The sequence below is a fragment of the Manacus vitellinus genome, unplaced genomic scaffold (genome assembly GCF_001715985.3).
Source record: "Manacus vitellinus isolate BGI_N305 unplaced genomic scaffold, ASM171598v3 scaffold_23_pilon, whole genome shotgun sequence".
NCBI lineage: Eukaryota > Metazoa > Chordata > Aves > Passeriformes > Pipridae > Manacus > Manacus vitellinus.
This window is the reverse complement of record NW_021939718.1, coordinates 11656652-11675020: the sequence shown is the minus strand read 5'-3', so window position 1 is coordinate 11675020 and position 18369 is coordinate 11656652. Positions and strand designations below refer to the sequence as shown.

The 18369-nt window shown below is 43.1% G+C and overlaps 2 protein-coding genes across 4 annotated transcripts in view; one reads left to right on the top strand and one right to left on the bottom strand.

The window, feature by feature from the left end:
- The window catches only part of ATG10 (autophagy related 10), a 60925-nt gene extending 51114 nt beyond the window's left edge, over nucleotides 1-9811 (top strand). The window contains exons 6-9 of one of the 3 annotated variants that reach the window (XR_001920694.2): nucleotides 6456-6553; nucleotides 6821-6940; nucleotides 7103-7189; nucleotides 7286-9811. Coding sequence is in view for 1 of the 3 variants with exons in the window: in XM_018072896.2 (XP_017928385.1) it covers nucleotides 6456-6553; nucleotides 6821-6940; nucleotides 7286-7298 (231 nt within the window). In the remaining 2 variants the exon portion in view is untranslated. Of the gene's footprint in view, nucleotides 1-6455; nucleotides 6554-6820; nucleotides 6941-7033; nucleotides 7190-7285 lie in introns of all 3 variants that reach the window. The other 2 variants (XR_001920693.2, XM_018072896.2) reach the window with 2 other exon arrangements.
- Nucleotides 9812-12384: 2573 nt separating this feature from the next.
- Nucleotides 12385-14278, bottom strand: RPS23 (ribosomal protein S23). The gene is made up of 4 exons (XM_018072915.2): nucleotides 14178-14278; nucleotides 13768-13927; nucleotides 12780-12900; nucleotides 12385-12577 (listed from the first exon to the last, which is right to left on the bottom strand). The coding sequence occupies exons 1-4, from the start codon at nucleotides 14179-14181 to the stop codon at nucleotides 12431-12433; spliced, it is 432 nt and encodes a 143-aa protein (XP_017928404.1). The 5' UTR covers nucleotides 14182-14278; the 3' UTR covers nucleotides 12385-12430.
- Between the last annotated feature and the right edge of the window lie 4091 nt (nucleotides 14279-18369).

The following is an 18369-nucleotide window of genomic DNA, read 5'->3' as shown; positions in this document are numbered from 1 at the left end:
CATTCCCCCTTACTGAATGCTTTTGTTAAAAATTCTGAAATACACTATATAGATTGCACAACACGAAAGAAGTGGATATCATATATGGCACATTCAGCTCCATTTGGGAGGCAACTGAAATGACCAAAAGGCAGTGCAAACTATTTTTTAATTTTATTTACAAAAACATTTTAAGTGCCACTTAAATGGAAGTTAGGTACCTGTGCTAACAGAAAGCCATTTATATCTGAGCACCTGGGCTCTCAAGTGGTGAAGCAGATTGTATGAGCAGTTCAAAAGCAGTTAGACAAATTCATGAGACTACTTGTCCATAAATGGATGCAAAATGACCTGTCAGGAGTGTCCTCCACCATTCTTGGTGCAGATATGCTGGAGCAGTATGAGGGGAGTGAAACACAGAGAGAGCCCAGACTTGTGTTCTCTCAGAACAGCCTTTCCAACTGCTGCTGTTGGAGATGGGATGTGCTGCTGGAGGGGCCATTGGGATTCCTGGGATTCTAAAATGAACCCTTTCAGGGCACATTTGTTAAATGCCACTGTGGATTTTTTGTTTTCCTTAAATTATCATTTTTTAATCAGGGTAGGAAATCTGTCTCCAGTGTCTTTTCCGTACTTCCACAGCTTGTTGGATCATTCCATTTTGCACCTTGGATGAATCTCATAACTTAAGAACAGATTTTAAATAGTAATTAATTAAGACTATATGCTACATAACTAAAATGGTGACAACTGAATTAATCTTATTTTGGCAAGCACGGAGGAAGAATCATCTGCTTATTTTCATAGAAAAATGGCTGAGATGCCATTTCTTGACAATGTAACTACGGACCTGCCAATTTTTAACTGTACAGTTTTCTTGAAGAATCCTAAATGCACAAGTTACGTGCTTGTGAGAAGCTTTAAAGCTTTAAAAAAGCCTGTTAAGCTTTAAAAGCATAGTTTTGCCTGAGTATCACATAGTGCTTTGATTCTTCTTGTTCTTAATGATTCAAACCTTATTATGTATGTATAAAATATATAATTATAGATCAGCTATGTTGGCTATTCTTGATTACTGTTTTGCTTGCTTGTCCTGCATTACCTCTCCTGCCTTTCCTTTGTTAGCTATTCAATACCTTTAAAAAATAATAAAGCTATAAAATGTAAAAAATAATTACCACCTCTTCAAAACTGTAAATATTCTAGAATCAGGCAAATTTGGGGGACAAAATTTGAATTATAGAGTCACAGAATGGTTTGTGTTGGAAGGGACCTTTGTTGCAATCCATGATAGATTTGAAGGAGCAGGTACAAATTGGTAGGTGTGGTTCATCTCAAAAGAAGTTCTGGCTATGTTAAGTGTCCTTATGGTTCTGTGTTGTAGGACCTGCAAAAGCACCTTTATTTTCCTCAGAAAAATGTAGCCATTTAATTGCCTTTTCAGCATGGGCTTTGTATTTGATGAAAGAAGGGTAGGATCCAGCTTAATTGACCATGTGGGGTTGGTGGTAGTAAAGGTATGAATAAAAATTTGTCACTAAAGTTGGTTGGTCTGTCTGTAGGAACTCATGTGGAACAGAGACATTAAATCATCAGGGCAATTGCAACTGCTTGTCTGCAAAGGGTGTAAATCCAATCACTCTGCAGCCTCTTCTGCCAAAGAGAGGTTTAGTAATGACAGCAATTTGCTTTTTTTTGATCTGGTTTGCACTTTTTTGTCTGATCAGGATCCCTTCAAGTTTTGCCTTGCTTGGAGCTGTTGCAGATTTATTTTGATTGTCTAAGAAAATACAGAACAGTAGTAGTTGCACTTTCACAGTCATTCTTCAGCAGCTGTCGCAGGCAGAAGGAGGTTGTTCCATCTTCAGCTACTGGATTTTATGGGTTCTCTGGATTTTATGGCAAAGTTAGAGAAACATTCTTCAGTAATTCCAGTAGGATGGCTTGGCTTCTGCTTGTAAATTGAAATCAAGGTGACTATAAGTAAGTAACCTGTCCCAGATCAGAGAATCTCAGAGTGGTTTGGTTTGGAAGGAACTTCAACGTCCATCTGGTTCTACCCCCTGGCATAGGCAGGGACACCTTCCACTATCCCCGGTTGCTCCAAGCCCCATCCAGCCTAGCCTTGAACACTTCCAGCGATGGGGCAGGCACAGCTTCTCTGGAAAATCCAGAAAAGTCCCTCACTACCTTCCCAGGGAAGGATTTCTCCCCAGTAACCCTAAGTCAGTAGGATGGAGAAGCCCTTTACAATTAGTATGCTATCAACAGCTTTATTACTATTATTTACGTCTTCTAGGAGGATTATAATTACAGTCTGTAATGTTGCATCTGCAACGTACTGATTCCATGCTAATGGTTTCCATTGAAGTAATTCTGTTATAGAGGAAAATCCCTCAAGTTCAACATATTTTAAGTTCCCAGCATGCAGTGACTCTTCTGGTTGTGGGACACAGGGTCAGTCTGAAGAGAAAAATCTTGCTACCTTATTTCTGATTGTGTAGAGTTGGGTTTTATTGACAAGTAGGTTATTATTGATGTATATAAAAATAAGGAATGAAAAAGAAGATGACAGACCGTGAATTCAAGAACATAAATTAGTTAGGGTATAATCTTGAGAGAAGAATTTTTACTCAAGACATTTGCTTCAGTAAATGTGGTCAAAAATTGGGAAAAAGGGAAAAGCTTGCATCCTCTTTATTCATTACATCACTGTTTCCTTTTGCTACATGGAAGAAATTACAGGGACAGATTTTATTAATTATGCCTTCTTTTTCTGATCTGATGACTAGGACTGTGAGAACTGCTGGGAAAATATCTGACATCAATTGACACAGGCTGTGGTGTTTGCTGGTAGTATCCTGCATGAAATTTTTGACTCCCCTCCACAGATTTATTTTTGCAAAGCAGCATCATGCAAACCACATCAGGACAGAGGCAGTTTCCGGCGCAAATCCCTTGCACTATCATCAATGGAGAGACCATAAATGTTGTGATGGATGCTCGAAGGCAGTTTAATGTAGCACTGGAGAAAATGGCACAGAAGCCATTACCTCTGGAAGAGCTGCAGTTATGACAGAGAAAATAAATGGTGCTGTTACAGGAGATGTACTGACAACAAAACTCCTGCTGGCTGGGGGAGGGGGGAGAGCAGGATACTGCACACAATGACCTGTTACCTGATGTGATGTTTATTTTTGGTTTAAATCTGATGTGGAGACTGCTTGATAAAATGATGTAATCCAGTCTGACAGAAGTTTTAGTCTTAATTAGACTTGTACTTGGGAGCTACCCAGTCTTTGCTACTGTTGAGATTCATGTCTTGATGTTTCCCTACTCACCACCTGTGGATGGAGGGTTGTACCTGCACAGCTGGGGAACAGGAATGCTGTGCTGTCAGAGGGCAGGGTTAGATGGGATATTGGGAAGAAATCCTTCCCTAGATGGGTAGTGAGGGACCGGAATGGGTTTCCCAGAGAAGCTGTAGCTGCCCCATCCCTGGAAGCATCCAAGGCCAGGTTGGACAGGGCTTGGAGCAACCTGGGATAGTGGAAGGTGTCCCTGCCTGTGGAAGAGTGTGGGACCGGATGGACTTTGAGGTCTCTTCCAACCCAAACCATTCTGTGATTCTATAATTCATTTTCAAACTGCCCAATGAAACATTTCATGTCTCTCATCCATCTCTCTCTTGCAAGTTTTTTTTTTTTTATTGGAGGAGTTGAGATAACAGCTACAGAAACTGGTACAGAATGTCTTTACACATCTAGAAGTCACCTAGTAAAGAAGTCTTTCTACAGAAAATAAATGAAACAACATTTTGGGCTTTCAAACTCAACAGAATTAGTTCCTGCCTTTAAAAATATTCATTTCCTATCAAAGCTGGGTCAGACTCAGAGGGATATGCAGATATGTGATGGACTCCAGCATGCAGTGCTGAGCAAGCAGAGTTATGAATCATCCTCACAGGTAGATAGATCCAAAATCATAGACAGATCCAGGAGAATAATGCTGCTGATTTCAGATAAACTGTCTGTCAGTGTATTACTGCCCAGAAGAGTTGTGGGCAACCTGCAAATGAGTTCTTGCAGTACAGTGCAGAGAATACTTGTGGGAATGGAGTTGTAGCACCCTACACTGCTACATCACCGACTGGAAAAAGATTAATTGTAAACTAAAAATGGGAGGATTCTTTTATACTGTTTGTACGTTTTTTTTTTTTTTTTTGCATGAAGTCCCAGTAGGACTTTATAGTTTTCATGTGTCTGGCCCACAGATCAGCGTAGATGAAGGGTATTATTGCTGCCCTAGTATTTTGCCCAGGATACATTTCACTGCATGTGGAGTGTTATAGTTCTACCAGGTGACTGCAGTAGGTACTAAATATGCTCATGAAGCTGATGCAGCACAAACTTTTGTTCATTTTCACATTTTTTATGGTGTTTGGGAAGGACTTGGGATTCATCCCTCTGCAGACACCCAGCCCTCTCTCAGGGCAGTAATTAATGGCACTTTGAGTGGCAGTTCCCTGTCCAGGTGTTGTACAATAACGAGCCCTGGCTGGTCAAGCCCGGACCAAACCTGAGCAGGTTCTGCAGCCTGTTACCAATTCTGAAATCATCCAGGGCTTTGATAACTCCTGCATTTTTATTGGCACCTGCCCAGTGTTTCCTCCTCAGCGCTGCTGTGTCAGTGATTTAACCCTGAGTGTACATTAAAGCCTCACAGGATTGCCATTATGTACAGGATTTGGAATTCAGGATTTGACTGAATCAGAGCTGATGCTCTCAGAGTATTTCCCTGGTGCTCAACAAGCTCTTCTTCCCTACCTCAGCCTTTTCCCTTTTTAGAGGCTTCTCCTTAATGGGTCTTGGCTCAGTATTTCTTTTAAACTCCTGTCTTTTGTGGTTTTCCTGTCAGTGTGTGACATTTTCCTGTCTCTGGAATAGCATAGAACTCTTGAGTTTGGGAGTTTTTTCAGTGTCACTGTTGTCAAGTTGTGAGAGGAGGAAGAACTGAAAGAAGAAAGATGTAGAATGTAAATTTAATAAGCTGTTTTGAAAAGTCAAGTCAGCCTCCATGTGTCACTCTGTAGTGATTTGCTAAAGCAAGAAGTGCAAGATGGAATCAAATACGAGGGGGCAGGTTGGGATAACTTCAGGATTAATATTCAGCTTTGGGAATTATCTTTATGCCTTGTTCAGAGTGCTAAATCACCTAAAGCTCAGGTTACATTTTTTGTTCTTTTTGGGTCTGTGTGCTGCCTTTTTACACTCTTTCCTTGTGTAAGGGAATTTGCTGACATTTTTGCACAATTTACTTTTTTTTTCCTTTGCTTAACAGTTTTGTAAATATTGTCAACTATATATTTTTTTTATTATCTCTAAGAAATACCATTGGCACAATCTATATATTCTCTGGAATTATTTGGAGACCTAAGCTGGTTTGAGCTAGGAGATAATGAAAAGGATTTTTTAATTCAAACTAGCAGTTTTTCTCAATGGAAAACTGTATCAACAATTCACTTTTACCAACAGTAGATGGTAGCATTCTTGTGCAGATTATTTGTTTGTGGTGTAAAACAAAGCTTTTTGAATATTATTTTTTTGTATATCCTGAAGCTTCTTGAAGTTTTTTTCTCTTAGACATAAAATGATTGATCCTCATGAGTATATTTTCAGCATAAGAACCAAATGTCCTTCAGCTGTAATAGTTTAATTGTTAATAGTATCAATAGTTCAATAGTTAGTAGTATTAAAGATGCCCTACCTGCTGAAGATGACAGGTTAGGATTTGGGTTTTGTTTCTAGGCAAGGGGTTGGAGAAAGATTTTCTCCTGTGTGGCACGAAGACTTTGCATCTTCTCTTCTGTGCCAGAAATATACTATGTGCTAAGGTAAAATACCACCACAGAACTCAGGGAGTCTGGCTGCAGCTGGACAAGGGAAATCTGTGCCAGAGCATAAATGCAATATAGATAAAAATTTAAAAATAAAAATATATATAATAAAAAAATTACATATATAAAAATAAAAAAATACTTCCTAGCACCAGTCTGAGAAGACACAAGGGCTCAAGGTTGTTGAAGCGCTTTTCTACTGAGAGGATTGCTTTTATGTATTACACTTGATCAGAGTTTTGTTTACACAGTAGCTTTGCCTCCTTGCATTCAGGCTATGCTGCTTCAGTAACTTGAGTCACTTTTGCAAACCACTACATTTTAACTAAAATAGTGGCACAATCTGGTTGGTGATCTTATTTCCCTTTTAAGAGTGAAGAATATATATTAATTAGCATACAATATATATAGTATATCTTAATTTGTCATGATGATCAGTGGAAGAGCAATGTGGGTTAGATTCTGAAGTGAGAAAAGGTGCATCAGGGATTAATTGGACCCTGCTCTGTCTTTTCCAAATGCATGCGTGTATTTTCTGTTTTTTTCCTGCCATAATAAAGCAGCTGATCTTCCCTCCTAGGAGCACCCCATCCTTGGGCAGCCCTTTTTTGTTCTGCATCCCTGCAGAACTAATGAATTCATCTCCACTGTGCTGACTGGCCCATGGAAACACAACAGGTGAGAAGCACAACAGGCGAGAGGCACTGCTGGGCCTTGCAAGGCTTTGTGCAGTGCAGGTAAAGTAAATCAGCTGAGGAGTGAAAACGGCCAAAGCAACCTCCTTGGTCTAAAAGTTTCTGTGTTGTCACAGAAAGTTAAAATATATTTGCTATTGATAAAGTGAAGGAAGTAATCTGAAGTTATGACTGTTGAGTCTGTCTGCAATTCAGAAAAAGTTGGGATAATATATTTATGATGCTTTTTTGTGGTTTTTTTTCCCCCTAGGCACAAAAATTACATTATTCTGTGGCTCAGTACTGTAGGCCCAGTTGTGGGTCTCAGTGTGCCTCTGAGTTATGCAAAAGTAGCACCTGAGCAGAATTCAAGCACTGATTCAGCTGAAAGGTAAGAGAAAATGAAACCACCTTTTCCTCTCCCATCCTCCTGTTAGAAAGATCTGATGGATAACTGCCAGAACCATTACCTTCTCCTTTGGAGCTCTTGGGCCCGTTCACTTCCAGGACTCACCTTCCAGTATTTTGCTTACCTTCCTTATTTTGCAATGAGAATTTGTGCTGAGAGAGAAGTGCTTGGACATTGCTGACACCCTCCGTGAATGCCAGGAGGCCCCTGATGTCCTGTGGTCTTCCTCAGGTGTGTGAAAGTGCAGTTGGTGGTGTGATCTGGCATAACTGCTGCAAGGATTTCAGTTTAATCTCTTTTTTTTTGTGATTGATGTTTCCTCTCCAGAGCTCTGAACTGAAGGACAGGTGATGGTGAGCTGCTGCAGGCTCCCCTCCGGGTGAAGTCAAAGGGATCCTTCCTGGCTGGTAGACAATGCCAGTGTGGAAACGATTGTTCATGGCTCTTTCTCTGGCAAGAAGTGGCCACTGATTACAGTGGAAGACTTAATTCTTGGCTGCAGTTGTGGCAACACCTCTGCAGCACCACCAAGACCTGAACTCCATTGTGACTGCATTGGCCCTTGAAGTCATTTTTCTACCACCTCCTGTGCTTGTGGCCTTGGAGAGGCTGCACAGAGAGGCACAAGCCTGTGGTTCCTTGATACAGGGTGGAGTTGCTGGGTTTGGATCTACTAAAAACTGTCTCTAGAAAACCTGTGAGGTGGCAAATGCAAAACATACACAGCAAAGTGCCTGTGGGACGTAGTGTGAGCTTGTGGCACCCAGTGCATGGGCTGAGACTGCTTCACCTGGGAACCACCTTCTGCACCACAGCCTGAGGGATAGACCCCCCTCATGTCCCACACCACACAAAATCCTCATCCTGGGACTGAGAAACACTTCTCTGAGAATATTGCAGGGAACAAACAGGATCGGGATTGTAACAAACAGGGAACTTGGAGCCTCCCTGTGAGTGAGCACCTTCAGTTCTGGAGTTCAGGTGGCTGATGCAGCTGTGTGAGAACATCTGGCTCTTCCATGGCCTGCAGAGGAAGCTCTGCCATTCCCTGTGGGAGTGACTGTTCCACTCAATTAGTGTTTCTCATTGTACTCCTGGCTGTTCACAGGTTTATTCCCTACCCTGCTGTTTGGGGATTTGCATGGTGGTGCTGCCACTGAAAACCGCATTGCAAGTAACTTCCACACAACCCATCCTGGCATCTCTTCCCATCCCATTTTATTTGTAGTGTAAAACAGAGCCCTGGGATGGAACCACAGGTTTTACTTTACATGTTCAGCAATGTGTCACTTGCACCCAGAGCCCAGTGTGTGCCACATGAGGGCTGGGAACCTGGTATGCATCAGGTTCCAGATTCTAGGCTTTAAACTTACATCATGTGTCTTTATTGGACAAGAAATACAGAATGCAGTCTGTAAAATTCCATTGGTGTGGAATTCTTTTGCCAGCCATTTGGAATTAATAATGAAAGCACATCATTTATCTTGTTCTGGATCATAACGACCTGAAAAAGCCATTTTTCCATGTGAGATTTATAAAATGCAGCCAACAGCTAAGTTGCTTTTTTTAACACTTCTGATAACACATGCTTGGTAATTGCATCAGTGGCCCGCTTTTAAATTTCAGCGAGACTTAGACAGGAGGAAAAACCAACAAAAAACAGATAACAGCAGTTTTAAGAGCTGTTAAATGTTCTTCCGTGCTCTGTGATCTTCATTTGTGATACCCTGGAACAGAGGAGTGGGAGCACCAGCCTTCAAAAAGTGGAATTTGTATATGGAGGGAAGTAAATATTTTTTCTTTTACATGGAAAAAGTCTCAATGACCATTCTCAATGATTCTAAACCTCTTAACAGCATAAACAACAAGGTAACAGAGCAATGTCATCACCATCAGCAATGTTTCTCTGAAATTTCCCTAGAAAACCAAAGTTCAGCTCAGTTACAGATACACTGAGCTTAGACAGAGGAAGAAATACAGGATAACATAAATATTTGTGATCGAGAAGAGATCCTGTTTGGATGTCTCCTTTTTAATGGCTGAAGTAGGTAATTGGTAGGTAGGGACCCAATTTACCATTTTACATTTATGCTTTGATGACTTAGGATATTTTTAACAGAATTTTTGTGTACCAAAATTCTGATTTTTTAAAATTTTTTAAATCAAGTCAATTGTGGTACTGTTTTGTGATTTTACTTAGCAAATCTGCTGAATATTCTTACATCTGAACTTAGGTTTTGTCTACATGCATTATCTGCTTATGAAGAGAAAATTTCCAGTTCCACAGAGTTTTGTACATTTGCTCAGTTGCTCATCCTTGCTAATCTGGGAAGCTACATTGAGAACCTTTGCTTCTGGGGACTTCTTTTAAGAGAACAGACTCTTGTAACCCTTGGTTACAGGAATCAGCAAGAATTATTATTTTTATGTATTCACTTAAGCCAAAAAATGTGCTTTCCTGTGTAATGCAGCTGCTCACTTACCTACATAATCCTTCATTTGTGTCAGCATGACCAGGTGAGAATTCAACCTCCTGCCAGGAGGTTTGAGGTTGGTTGGTTTTGGTTACTAACAGGAACATTCCTTTCCATGCAGTAAATGTTAAACTAGTTAGTTACAGCTAAGTACAGTGATGTAATCAATTCTTGTTGCAACTCCATGAATTTCACCAAAACTGTCTCAGTAACTTTTTTTCCTCCCTGTTTGCTGTGGTGATGGTTTCATGAGTTTGTTTGGACATCTGAGTTTATATTACATACATGTAAATTCAATTCCAGCACAAAGAAAGGATGTTTGCTCTTCCCTCTGAATGGTGAACTTAAAATTATTTCCTCAAAAATTCTGTCTTCTAGAGAACAGTGTGTGTGAGTATCTGTGCCTGTTTTTAGTAACATGGGCTTTAAAAGTGTTTCAGTGAGTTTAGAGTATTTCTTAGCAGTAAATTCTTACCACCTAGAATTAAAAAAACCCTACCTGAAGCTCACAGCTGCAAAACTAACCCTATATTAAGTGCTCAGGAAGGTGTCATACCTGTTATCTCTGTGTTCTGGATTATATTAAAATCTTAAAAAATCCTGAACCATGAGAAATCTTTCTCTCCAATACTTCAGAGCTTGTTGTAGGTGTCACCTACTGAAGATGAATTCAGCTTAAGGCAAGATAGGATTTTACTGCTGTGTTTGAGCAGAGGATGGATTTAGAGGACACCTTCTTTTTCTTCAAGCCCATTGGAAAACTGCATATTTTCCTGCAGTAATGTTATTTTTCAGTCAGGTATTGCTAGTGTCAAATGATTATCCAACTGCTTTATTATTAGAAAATATTATTTAGCTTTGCTGATGAAGAAGGAATGGGGACAGCGGTGTCTATTGCATGAGTTGCTTGTCTTCTCTGATCTTTATGGATGGATTCCTCTCCATTTTGGAGGATAGGGGTTATGTAACACATATTTATTAGGCCTAAACCCCTTCTAATAGTGACGTGATGATGAGGTTTTGCTCAGCTTGTCTTCCTCTGACTTCTTTCTGCAGTGTCCAGACAACACAACTTATTCCTGAGCACTGAAACAATCACAGAATCCCAGGCTGGTTTGAGTTGGAAGGGACCTTAAAACTCATCCAGTCCCACCCCCTGCCATGGGCAGGGACACCTCCACTATCCTAGGTTTCTCCAAGCCCTGTCCAACCTGGCCTTGGACACTTCCAGGGATTGGGCAGCCACAGCTTCTCTGGGCAACCTTTGCCAGGGCCTCCCCACCCTCACAGGGAAGAATTCCTTCCAATATCCCATCTAATCCTGCCCTCTGACAGTTGGAAGCCGTTCCCCTTTGTCCTGTCACTCCAGGCCCTTGTAAACAGTCTCCATGTTCCTTAGCCACTTTAGGCACTGTAAGGTCACCCCAAAGCTTCTGTTCTCCAGGCTGAACAATCCCAACTCTCCCAGCCTTTCCTCACAGCAGAGCTGCTCCATCCCTTTGATCATCCTGGTGCCTCCTCTGGACTCACTCCAGCAGCTCCATGTCCTTGCTGTGCTGGGCCCCCAGGGCTGGAGGCAGCTCTGCAGGTGGGGTCTCACCTGAGGGGGCAGAGGGGCAGAATCCCCCCCTACCCTGCTGCCCATGCTGTGGGATCAGCCCAGGGCATGGGGGGGTTTTGTGCTGGGCTGTGTCCAGCCTCTCCCCCACCAGCACCAAGGAAATCTTCCAGCTGGAAAACTTGCCTTTGTGGCTGTGGCTCCACAGGGCATGAGAGCTGGATTTGGTTGAATTTTGTTAAAAAAGGAAAAAAACAAACTGAAAAAACCCCCAATTCAACCAAACCTGTGCTCTTCTCTTCCCTGTTCCTGCCCCAGGATTCCAGGTGAGTTCACCCCAAAACCTCTCTTTCCTCTGTGGAGCCGCAGTTTGGGTGTGCACACGGTGAATTTCCCCATGTTGAAGATTTCCTTTGTTCCAAGTCCACAACTTTTTTAGCTCAAACCTTTTTCGGTTTTGGCTTTTCCCCTCCTTGTACCAGTCGCGACATCTAGTGGCGACACGGCATCATGACAGCGCCCGACTTTGGGAAGCTGCCTCTAGCTCTCTTTGAATCTTCCTCTTTGGAAGAAGGGTTGACAGTGACCATCCTGTTCTCCCCGCCAAGGAATTTTACTGGCAGCCCTTTTGCTACGCAAATGTCAGCAAAGACCCTGAACCTGTTCTTAGATTGTTACTCCATTTTCATGGAAGTTATTGAATTTTCATATAAATTTCTATATAAATGAACACTAATTGAAGCAATTGAACCTTTTGGTTAATACACAGATGAACTGCGATGGCAACAACGGAATTGTTCACTCTGACTTCAGTCACATATTTTGAGGCTTTACTGCACTGAAAAAAAAAAACAAAAATGGTTTTTATGTATTTTGTCTAAGTAAGAAGGCAGAAAGCCCAGCTCACGACACCCAACTCACTGCACAGCAGTAACATGTTGAGAGTGCACTGAATGGGTGCCTTCAAATTGGGCAGCCTTTCCTAAAAAAACCTGTTAATTTGTGCTCAACACTGGGTGAAATTGTGTGGGCCAAGGTTGGATGTGTGATTCAATAATCCCTTCAGGACTCAAACCTAGCAAATTCTGTCTGTTCACACCACAGACCAGAACTGCTGCCACGAACACCATTTCTAGCACTCCCAGTGACCATTTCCGATGTGGGGAAGGCTCACATTTTTCACAGTTATGCATTAAAATTCATAGAGTTTCTCCTCCCTCCCAGCATGCTCCAAGCGATGTTTTGATTCCTGATGAATTCAGTAGTCCCAGAGAAACATCAGGGTTTGGGGTGGTTTTTTTTGGCCAGATGTAGAAATAAATGTAATTTTGGTTTCTATGGGTAGAGTTTTATGACTGACTCCAGCCCCCCCTCAGTAAGAAGCACAGAAGTCATTCAGAACAAAGGATTTTTTATTGACCATCTTGTCAAGACATGGGTTTATGATCTTGGTCTCTCCTTCTTGCCCTTGTACAACGCCAGCAGGGACACATTGGCCACCTTGACCACCTTGAAGCGGACCCCTGGGATGTCCCCAACGGCATGGCCCTTGCGTCCGAACCCAGCCACCAGCACCTCATCGTTCTCCTGCAAAAACCAAAACCGGGGCATGGGGAGCACAAATATCAGATCCGTGCACAAATCTGGGATTAACCACCCTTAATTTGGGCTACGCTCCACACTGCCCTTGTCTAACCACCCCAGATCAAACTTGCACACATTAAATAAGAATTAACAGAGTAAATGTCTTTTATTTTCCACTGCAAAATACAACTTCTAAATGAATTACCTCAATGAAGTTCAGGCAGCCATCATTGGGGACAAAGGCTGTGATTTTTTTGCCGTTCTTAATCAGCTGGACCCTGACACATTTCCTGATGGCAGAGTTGGGCTGCTTGGCTTCTACTCCACTGCAATGGAAATAAGTCAGAAAAACCCCACGTTTGATGGACCAGAAGGTTTGTTACACACCCACAAGTTACTGTTTTCCTTTGTGTTCAGTGTAAACTGATTCTGTACTTCAGAAACTCTGAGCTGGTTAGAGCCACTCCATATTTGAATATAAAATATTTAATGACTATATAAAAACTCCACGTATCATTATATAATGTATTATCTATAATAAATATATTTAACATATATCAATATATAGACCACCACTTCCTATGCAGAGTAGAATTTTAATCACCTACAGACTAATACTAATTCAGTAAAATCCTGAAAAAGCATAAAAGAGGGGAAAACCTCCCAAAAACTAGAAAACACTGGTCAAAAAAGAGAGCACTTGCAGCATTCCCATGAGGCTTCAAATTATTAAAGGCAAAAAAATCTTCCAGAATTAGGTAGGATCTTTGACACAAGACATGCAGTTTTTCTTAATGTTGTGCCAAACCCCTGATTTTTCTCAATTTATGAAAGAAGGCACTTTTTCTTTAAGCTTTGACTAAGTTCTCCATTTCCCCCCACTTTTGGGAAAATTCTAATTTTTTTCTCCAATTCTTTCCAATAAAAACATATTTTCCCCTTAATTTTTGCTTAATATCCCTATGTTTTTACCAATTTTTGAAAGAAATTCCCGTTTTTTCCTCTAATTCTTAAAATTAAACATAAATTAATTCTGGTTTTTCCCATCTCAGGACAGGAGCTGCATCCAGGGGGTTTTAGAGCCCCATCCCAGGGGTCTCAGCGCCCAATTCCAGGATGCTGGACCCTTATCCCAGAGACTCTGTACCCCCAATCCTAGGGGCTGTGGACCCCGAGCCCGTTTGTGCACCCACACTTTCTCCAGGACGATGCCCTTAGCGTGGGAGGCGCCGCCGAAGGGGTTGGCCTTCAATGCCGTGCCCAGGTGCGCCTTCTTGTATTGCTTGTCGTGCCACTTCTGGTCGCGGCGGTGGCTGCGCAGCTTCCGAGCCGTGCGGAGGCCTCGGCACTTCCCTGCAGGAGGTGAGAAGGGAGGCTGGTGAGGAGAAGGAGGGTGAGGTGGGCCAGGCCGTGTGACGCAATGGCGGACATGTGGCGGGTAATGGCGGCCGCGGCCCCACCGCCCTCAGCGCTGTCCGCACAGCACCCACTCGGCTGCGGACGGGCGGGGAGTGCAGAGCCCCGCAGACCTCCCTGGGGATCCCGCAGCCCCCAAACCCAGCCCCAAGCCCGCCGCAGCCTCGGCCTCACTCCCCGCGCTCACCCATCCTCTCCTGCAGCTGCCGAGCGAGAAAAGAGGGAGGGAGGTCCGCGACCGCCGCCTATAGCCGCGCCCGCTAGGACCTGCCGCGGGCTGCCCGCGCCGCGCCTGACGGAAACACCCCGACCGGCACCGTGGCGGGCGGCCCGGCCGGAGGTGGAGGCCGCGGGTTCTAGACCCAATCGGGCGGACGGGCACGACTTGCCCCTCCCTCGCCGCGGCGTTCGAGTCCCGTTTTGACCTAGAACCGGGAGAGAAAACTTTGAGACCAGTCTGAGCTTAAAAAAAATCATTACTTTACCCCCGGGGGCACCTCCCTGCCTGTGGTCCACACCGAGATGCACTTCTGCAGCTTATGTATAATTTGTTCCATGAATATGTGTTTACAGTCTCAGGAGTTCACGCCTGTTCCAAAAGGCCTTATCCATATGCTAATTAATTGCATGGGGCTTATTGCACATGTTCGGGATGGGGTCTCTGGTGGTCGTTTGGGATGGTACCACAGCTTGTTTTGTCCTTACTTGCTCACAAGGACGAGTCGAGGTTGGGCCTGGCTTTATCTTGTTAGCTGTACCGGGGGAACCAGTGTCCGACCCACAGAGAGGCTGATGATTGATCTCTGCCTGAAAAGACCACCATGACGTGGGAGTCAGAGTCTCCTTCCAGGTAAAAAGCAACAGGACAAGGAGAAATGTCTTCAAGTTGCACCAAGGGAGGTTTAGGTGGGATATTGGGTTGTCTATCCCTAGCACAGCTGCCCAGAGCAGGGGGAGAGTCCCTATCCTTGGAGGGATTTAAAAGCCTTATGGACGTGGCACTTGGGGACGTGGGTTAGTGGTTGCCTTGGCAGTGCTGAGGAATGGTAGGAGTCAATGGTCTGAGAGCGCTTTTCCAGCCTAAATGACTCTATGAGTCTATTTCCAGCTTTTCATAGATTCCCAGAATGGTCTGGGTTGGAAGGACCTCAGACCTATCAGTCCCACCCTCTGCCATGGGCAGGGACACCTTTCACTACCCCAGGTTGCTCCAAGCCCCATCCAACCTGGCCTTGGACGCTTCCAGGGATGGGGCATCCCAGCTTAAAATGCTGCATTGCCTGTGAGTCCTCCAGTGGATCTGGACCAAAGTGAAGTCCTATAACATAAACCAGCTCATATTTACTGATTTTGAAAGTTGCTGGTAGTCCATGCTGCCAAACTGCACCAATCTGAGTCCTGAACATTCCTTCCCCTTTTTGGAATTACTGTGAAGGGACAGCAATTAGACCTTAATACATCTTTATTAAGACATCCTGTGCTCACAGCTTAAATAGAAAATACATATTTTGTGTGTTCAGGTAGGACTGGTTTTACATGCAATCTGTATAGAATAACTAATTAAAAAAATGAAAACCACCCCTCAACACACACTCCCCTCAAAGAAAAAAAGAAACCAACCAACCCCAAACAAAAACTGTAAAGCCCACCAACAATTTTAGGAGAAAACATTACTATTATAAAGAGCAGCTCTTGAAGATGCAGTTCCAATGTTGGAATGCTGTTGCTGTTTGGTGATTTTAAAAACAAGGAAGTTTATATTGTAAAAGTGCTGCAGCTTTGCTTTTCAGTGTTAGGAATATTTGGAATACTTAAAAGCTGACTGGAAGGAAGGAAAATGATGTGTTTTAAACTTTATGAGGACTTTGGGGCACTTTTAAGACATCTTTTCTTCATTCCACCATGTTCTGGTTTAACCCCAGATGGTAATTAAACACCACACAGCCTCTTGCTCACTGCCCTGCCCATCCTGGTGGGATGGAGAGTGAATTTGGACAAAAAAGACCTGTGGGTTGAGATAAGAGCAGTTTAATAATGGAAATAAAGTTGTTGTGGTTCTTAATAACAACAACAACAACAGTAATAACTATTAATAATACTAACACTAATATAATAATAACAATAACAATAATAGTTAAACACAATGGCTGAGATGTGCTGGCACAGGTGGCCACAAGACATGTCCCTGGAAGGTGTCCCTACCCATGGCAGGGGGTTGAAATGAGGTTATCTGTGGGTAGCTGTGTGGAAAAGGGCTGTTTGCTCTGGAGAACACCAGCACTGCTGGATAAGCACTTCTAAAATTAAATGTTTCAGTTGACCAAGCAGATAAATCCACCAAAAATCCCACCACTTATCTTAAAACTCTCAGTATAATCTGATCTTCCCTGTGGGATCTGATACCTGGTGTCCTGTGGTACTGCATGACGAAAGACAGCTGAGTCCCGAACAGACTGAGCTTTTCGTTTGTGTTTTTTGTTTTGTTTTGTTTTGGTTTTTTTTTTTTTTTTTGGTGCAGTTTTCCCCCTGTGCCTTCCTTGAAGGTGAAGTTAGGCCTGGAGTCTGTATGGAGGTTTCTCAGACTAGGATGGAATCCTTTGGGGATATTGTGAAGGGCACAGGGAATAGAAGGGAATTAGAATCTCAGAATGATTTGGGTTGGAAGGGACCTTAAAGCCATGGGCAGGGACACCTTCCATTATCACGGGTTGCTCCAAGCCCCATCCAACCTGGGCTTGGACACTTCCAGGGATGGGACAGCTACAGCTTCTCTGAGCAACCTTTGCCAGGGCCTCTCCACCCTCACAGGGAAGCAGGAAGGAATTTTAACAGGATTAATTTCTGCATCCCACCCAAGAAGAAAGCTGAAAGGCTTTTTGGCCCAATCAGTTGCCCAGAGAGAGGATTTTGTTCGAGCTGAGAAAAGCTTTATGTTTTAAGGTGAATTTTCTGACCACGGTTCTGTTACACTGTCAGTGCTCTGTGAATACGTCTGAATCAGAGGAACAACGATGACTTAGACTGAAAAGGTGAGTGATACATTCAGTGCTGACACTTGTAAGGTGTCTGATAACTCATGTTGCTTGAGACATGTTAATATAGAAAGCTGCTCAGCTCCTGGTGGCGTGACATGTGAGCTGAAGGTGACTACAAACCGCTGGAAAAGAGTTTGTGTGCCTGAAGAGCCAATGCTCACAACCTTCACCAAGCTGTGAGCCTCCATGCTGAATATAATCACTTTGAAGTGAGTATAATTATCCTTTCTGAGAGGTAGATCCCAAAAAAAGGAGCAATGTTTAAAGTACAGTAAGATCTGCTATACCTCCTTCTTGCTGGAGGAAATGTCTGAGCTGCCTCAGTGCTAAATGAACAACAAAGAAATGATACCTTGCTGCCTAATCATCAAAGGTGGAGTTTTGCATGAGGAGTAATCAGAAGTAAAATATCCTTGCAAAGTGAGGGGGAAAAAAAGGTGACAAACAGCAGTTTAATCCTCTTATGTGGAATACTGGCCCCTTTTAGCCTGCCATAGCCTGCCATTTTAGGCTGTAAACTTAACTGTGGTGACAGGACAAGAGGAAATGGCCTCAAGCTGTGCCAAGGGAAGGTCAGGAGGAATTTTGTCCTGGAAAGATGGTCAGGCATTGGAAGGGGCTGCCCAGGGAGTTGGGGGAGTCCCCATCCCTGGAGGTGTCCAGGGACGTGGCACTCAGTGTTCTGGGCTGGGTGACAAGGTGGTGAGCATCTTTAAGAACTGTATCAAATGTTTAATATTATTGTTGCTATTATTATTATTGGCAAGTGTCAAGAGGCAAGAAAAGACTTTTCTTTCCTTCTACCATTATTTCAGAAGATTGCTGGTGAATGATTTACTATCAGCACCCATTGTATTAGTGTATTCAACCTGCATCTCAGGAAGTCTTCCCCATGTCACCATTGGCGAATCAGAGATCAAATCAGTCCAACAGTTTAATTACCTAGATAGCATCATCTCCTCAGATGGTAAGATTGATGGAGAGATAGACAACAGGTTAGCAAAGGCATAGAGAGCTTTTAGAAAGTTCTGTATGAGAGTTTGGCGAAATAAACACCTGAAGAAAAGCACCAAGATCAGTGTTTACAGAGCCATTGTGCTCTCTACTCTTTTATATGGATCCGAATCATGGGTCATCTACCGCCACCACCTGCGACTCCTAGAACGCTTCCATCAACACTGCCTCCGTACAATCCTAAACATCCACTGGTCAGATTATGTGACCAATACATCTGTTCTAGAACAAGCAGCAGTCACAAGTATTGAGGCCATGTTGTTGAGAACACAGCTGAGCTGGGCAGGGCACGTCTCAAGGATGAAGGACCACCGCCTCCCTAAGATCTTG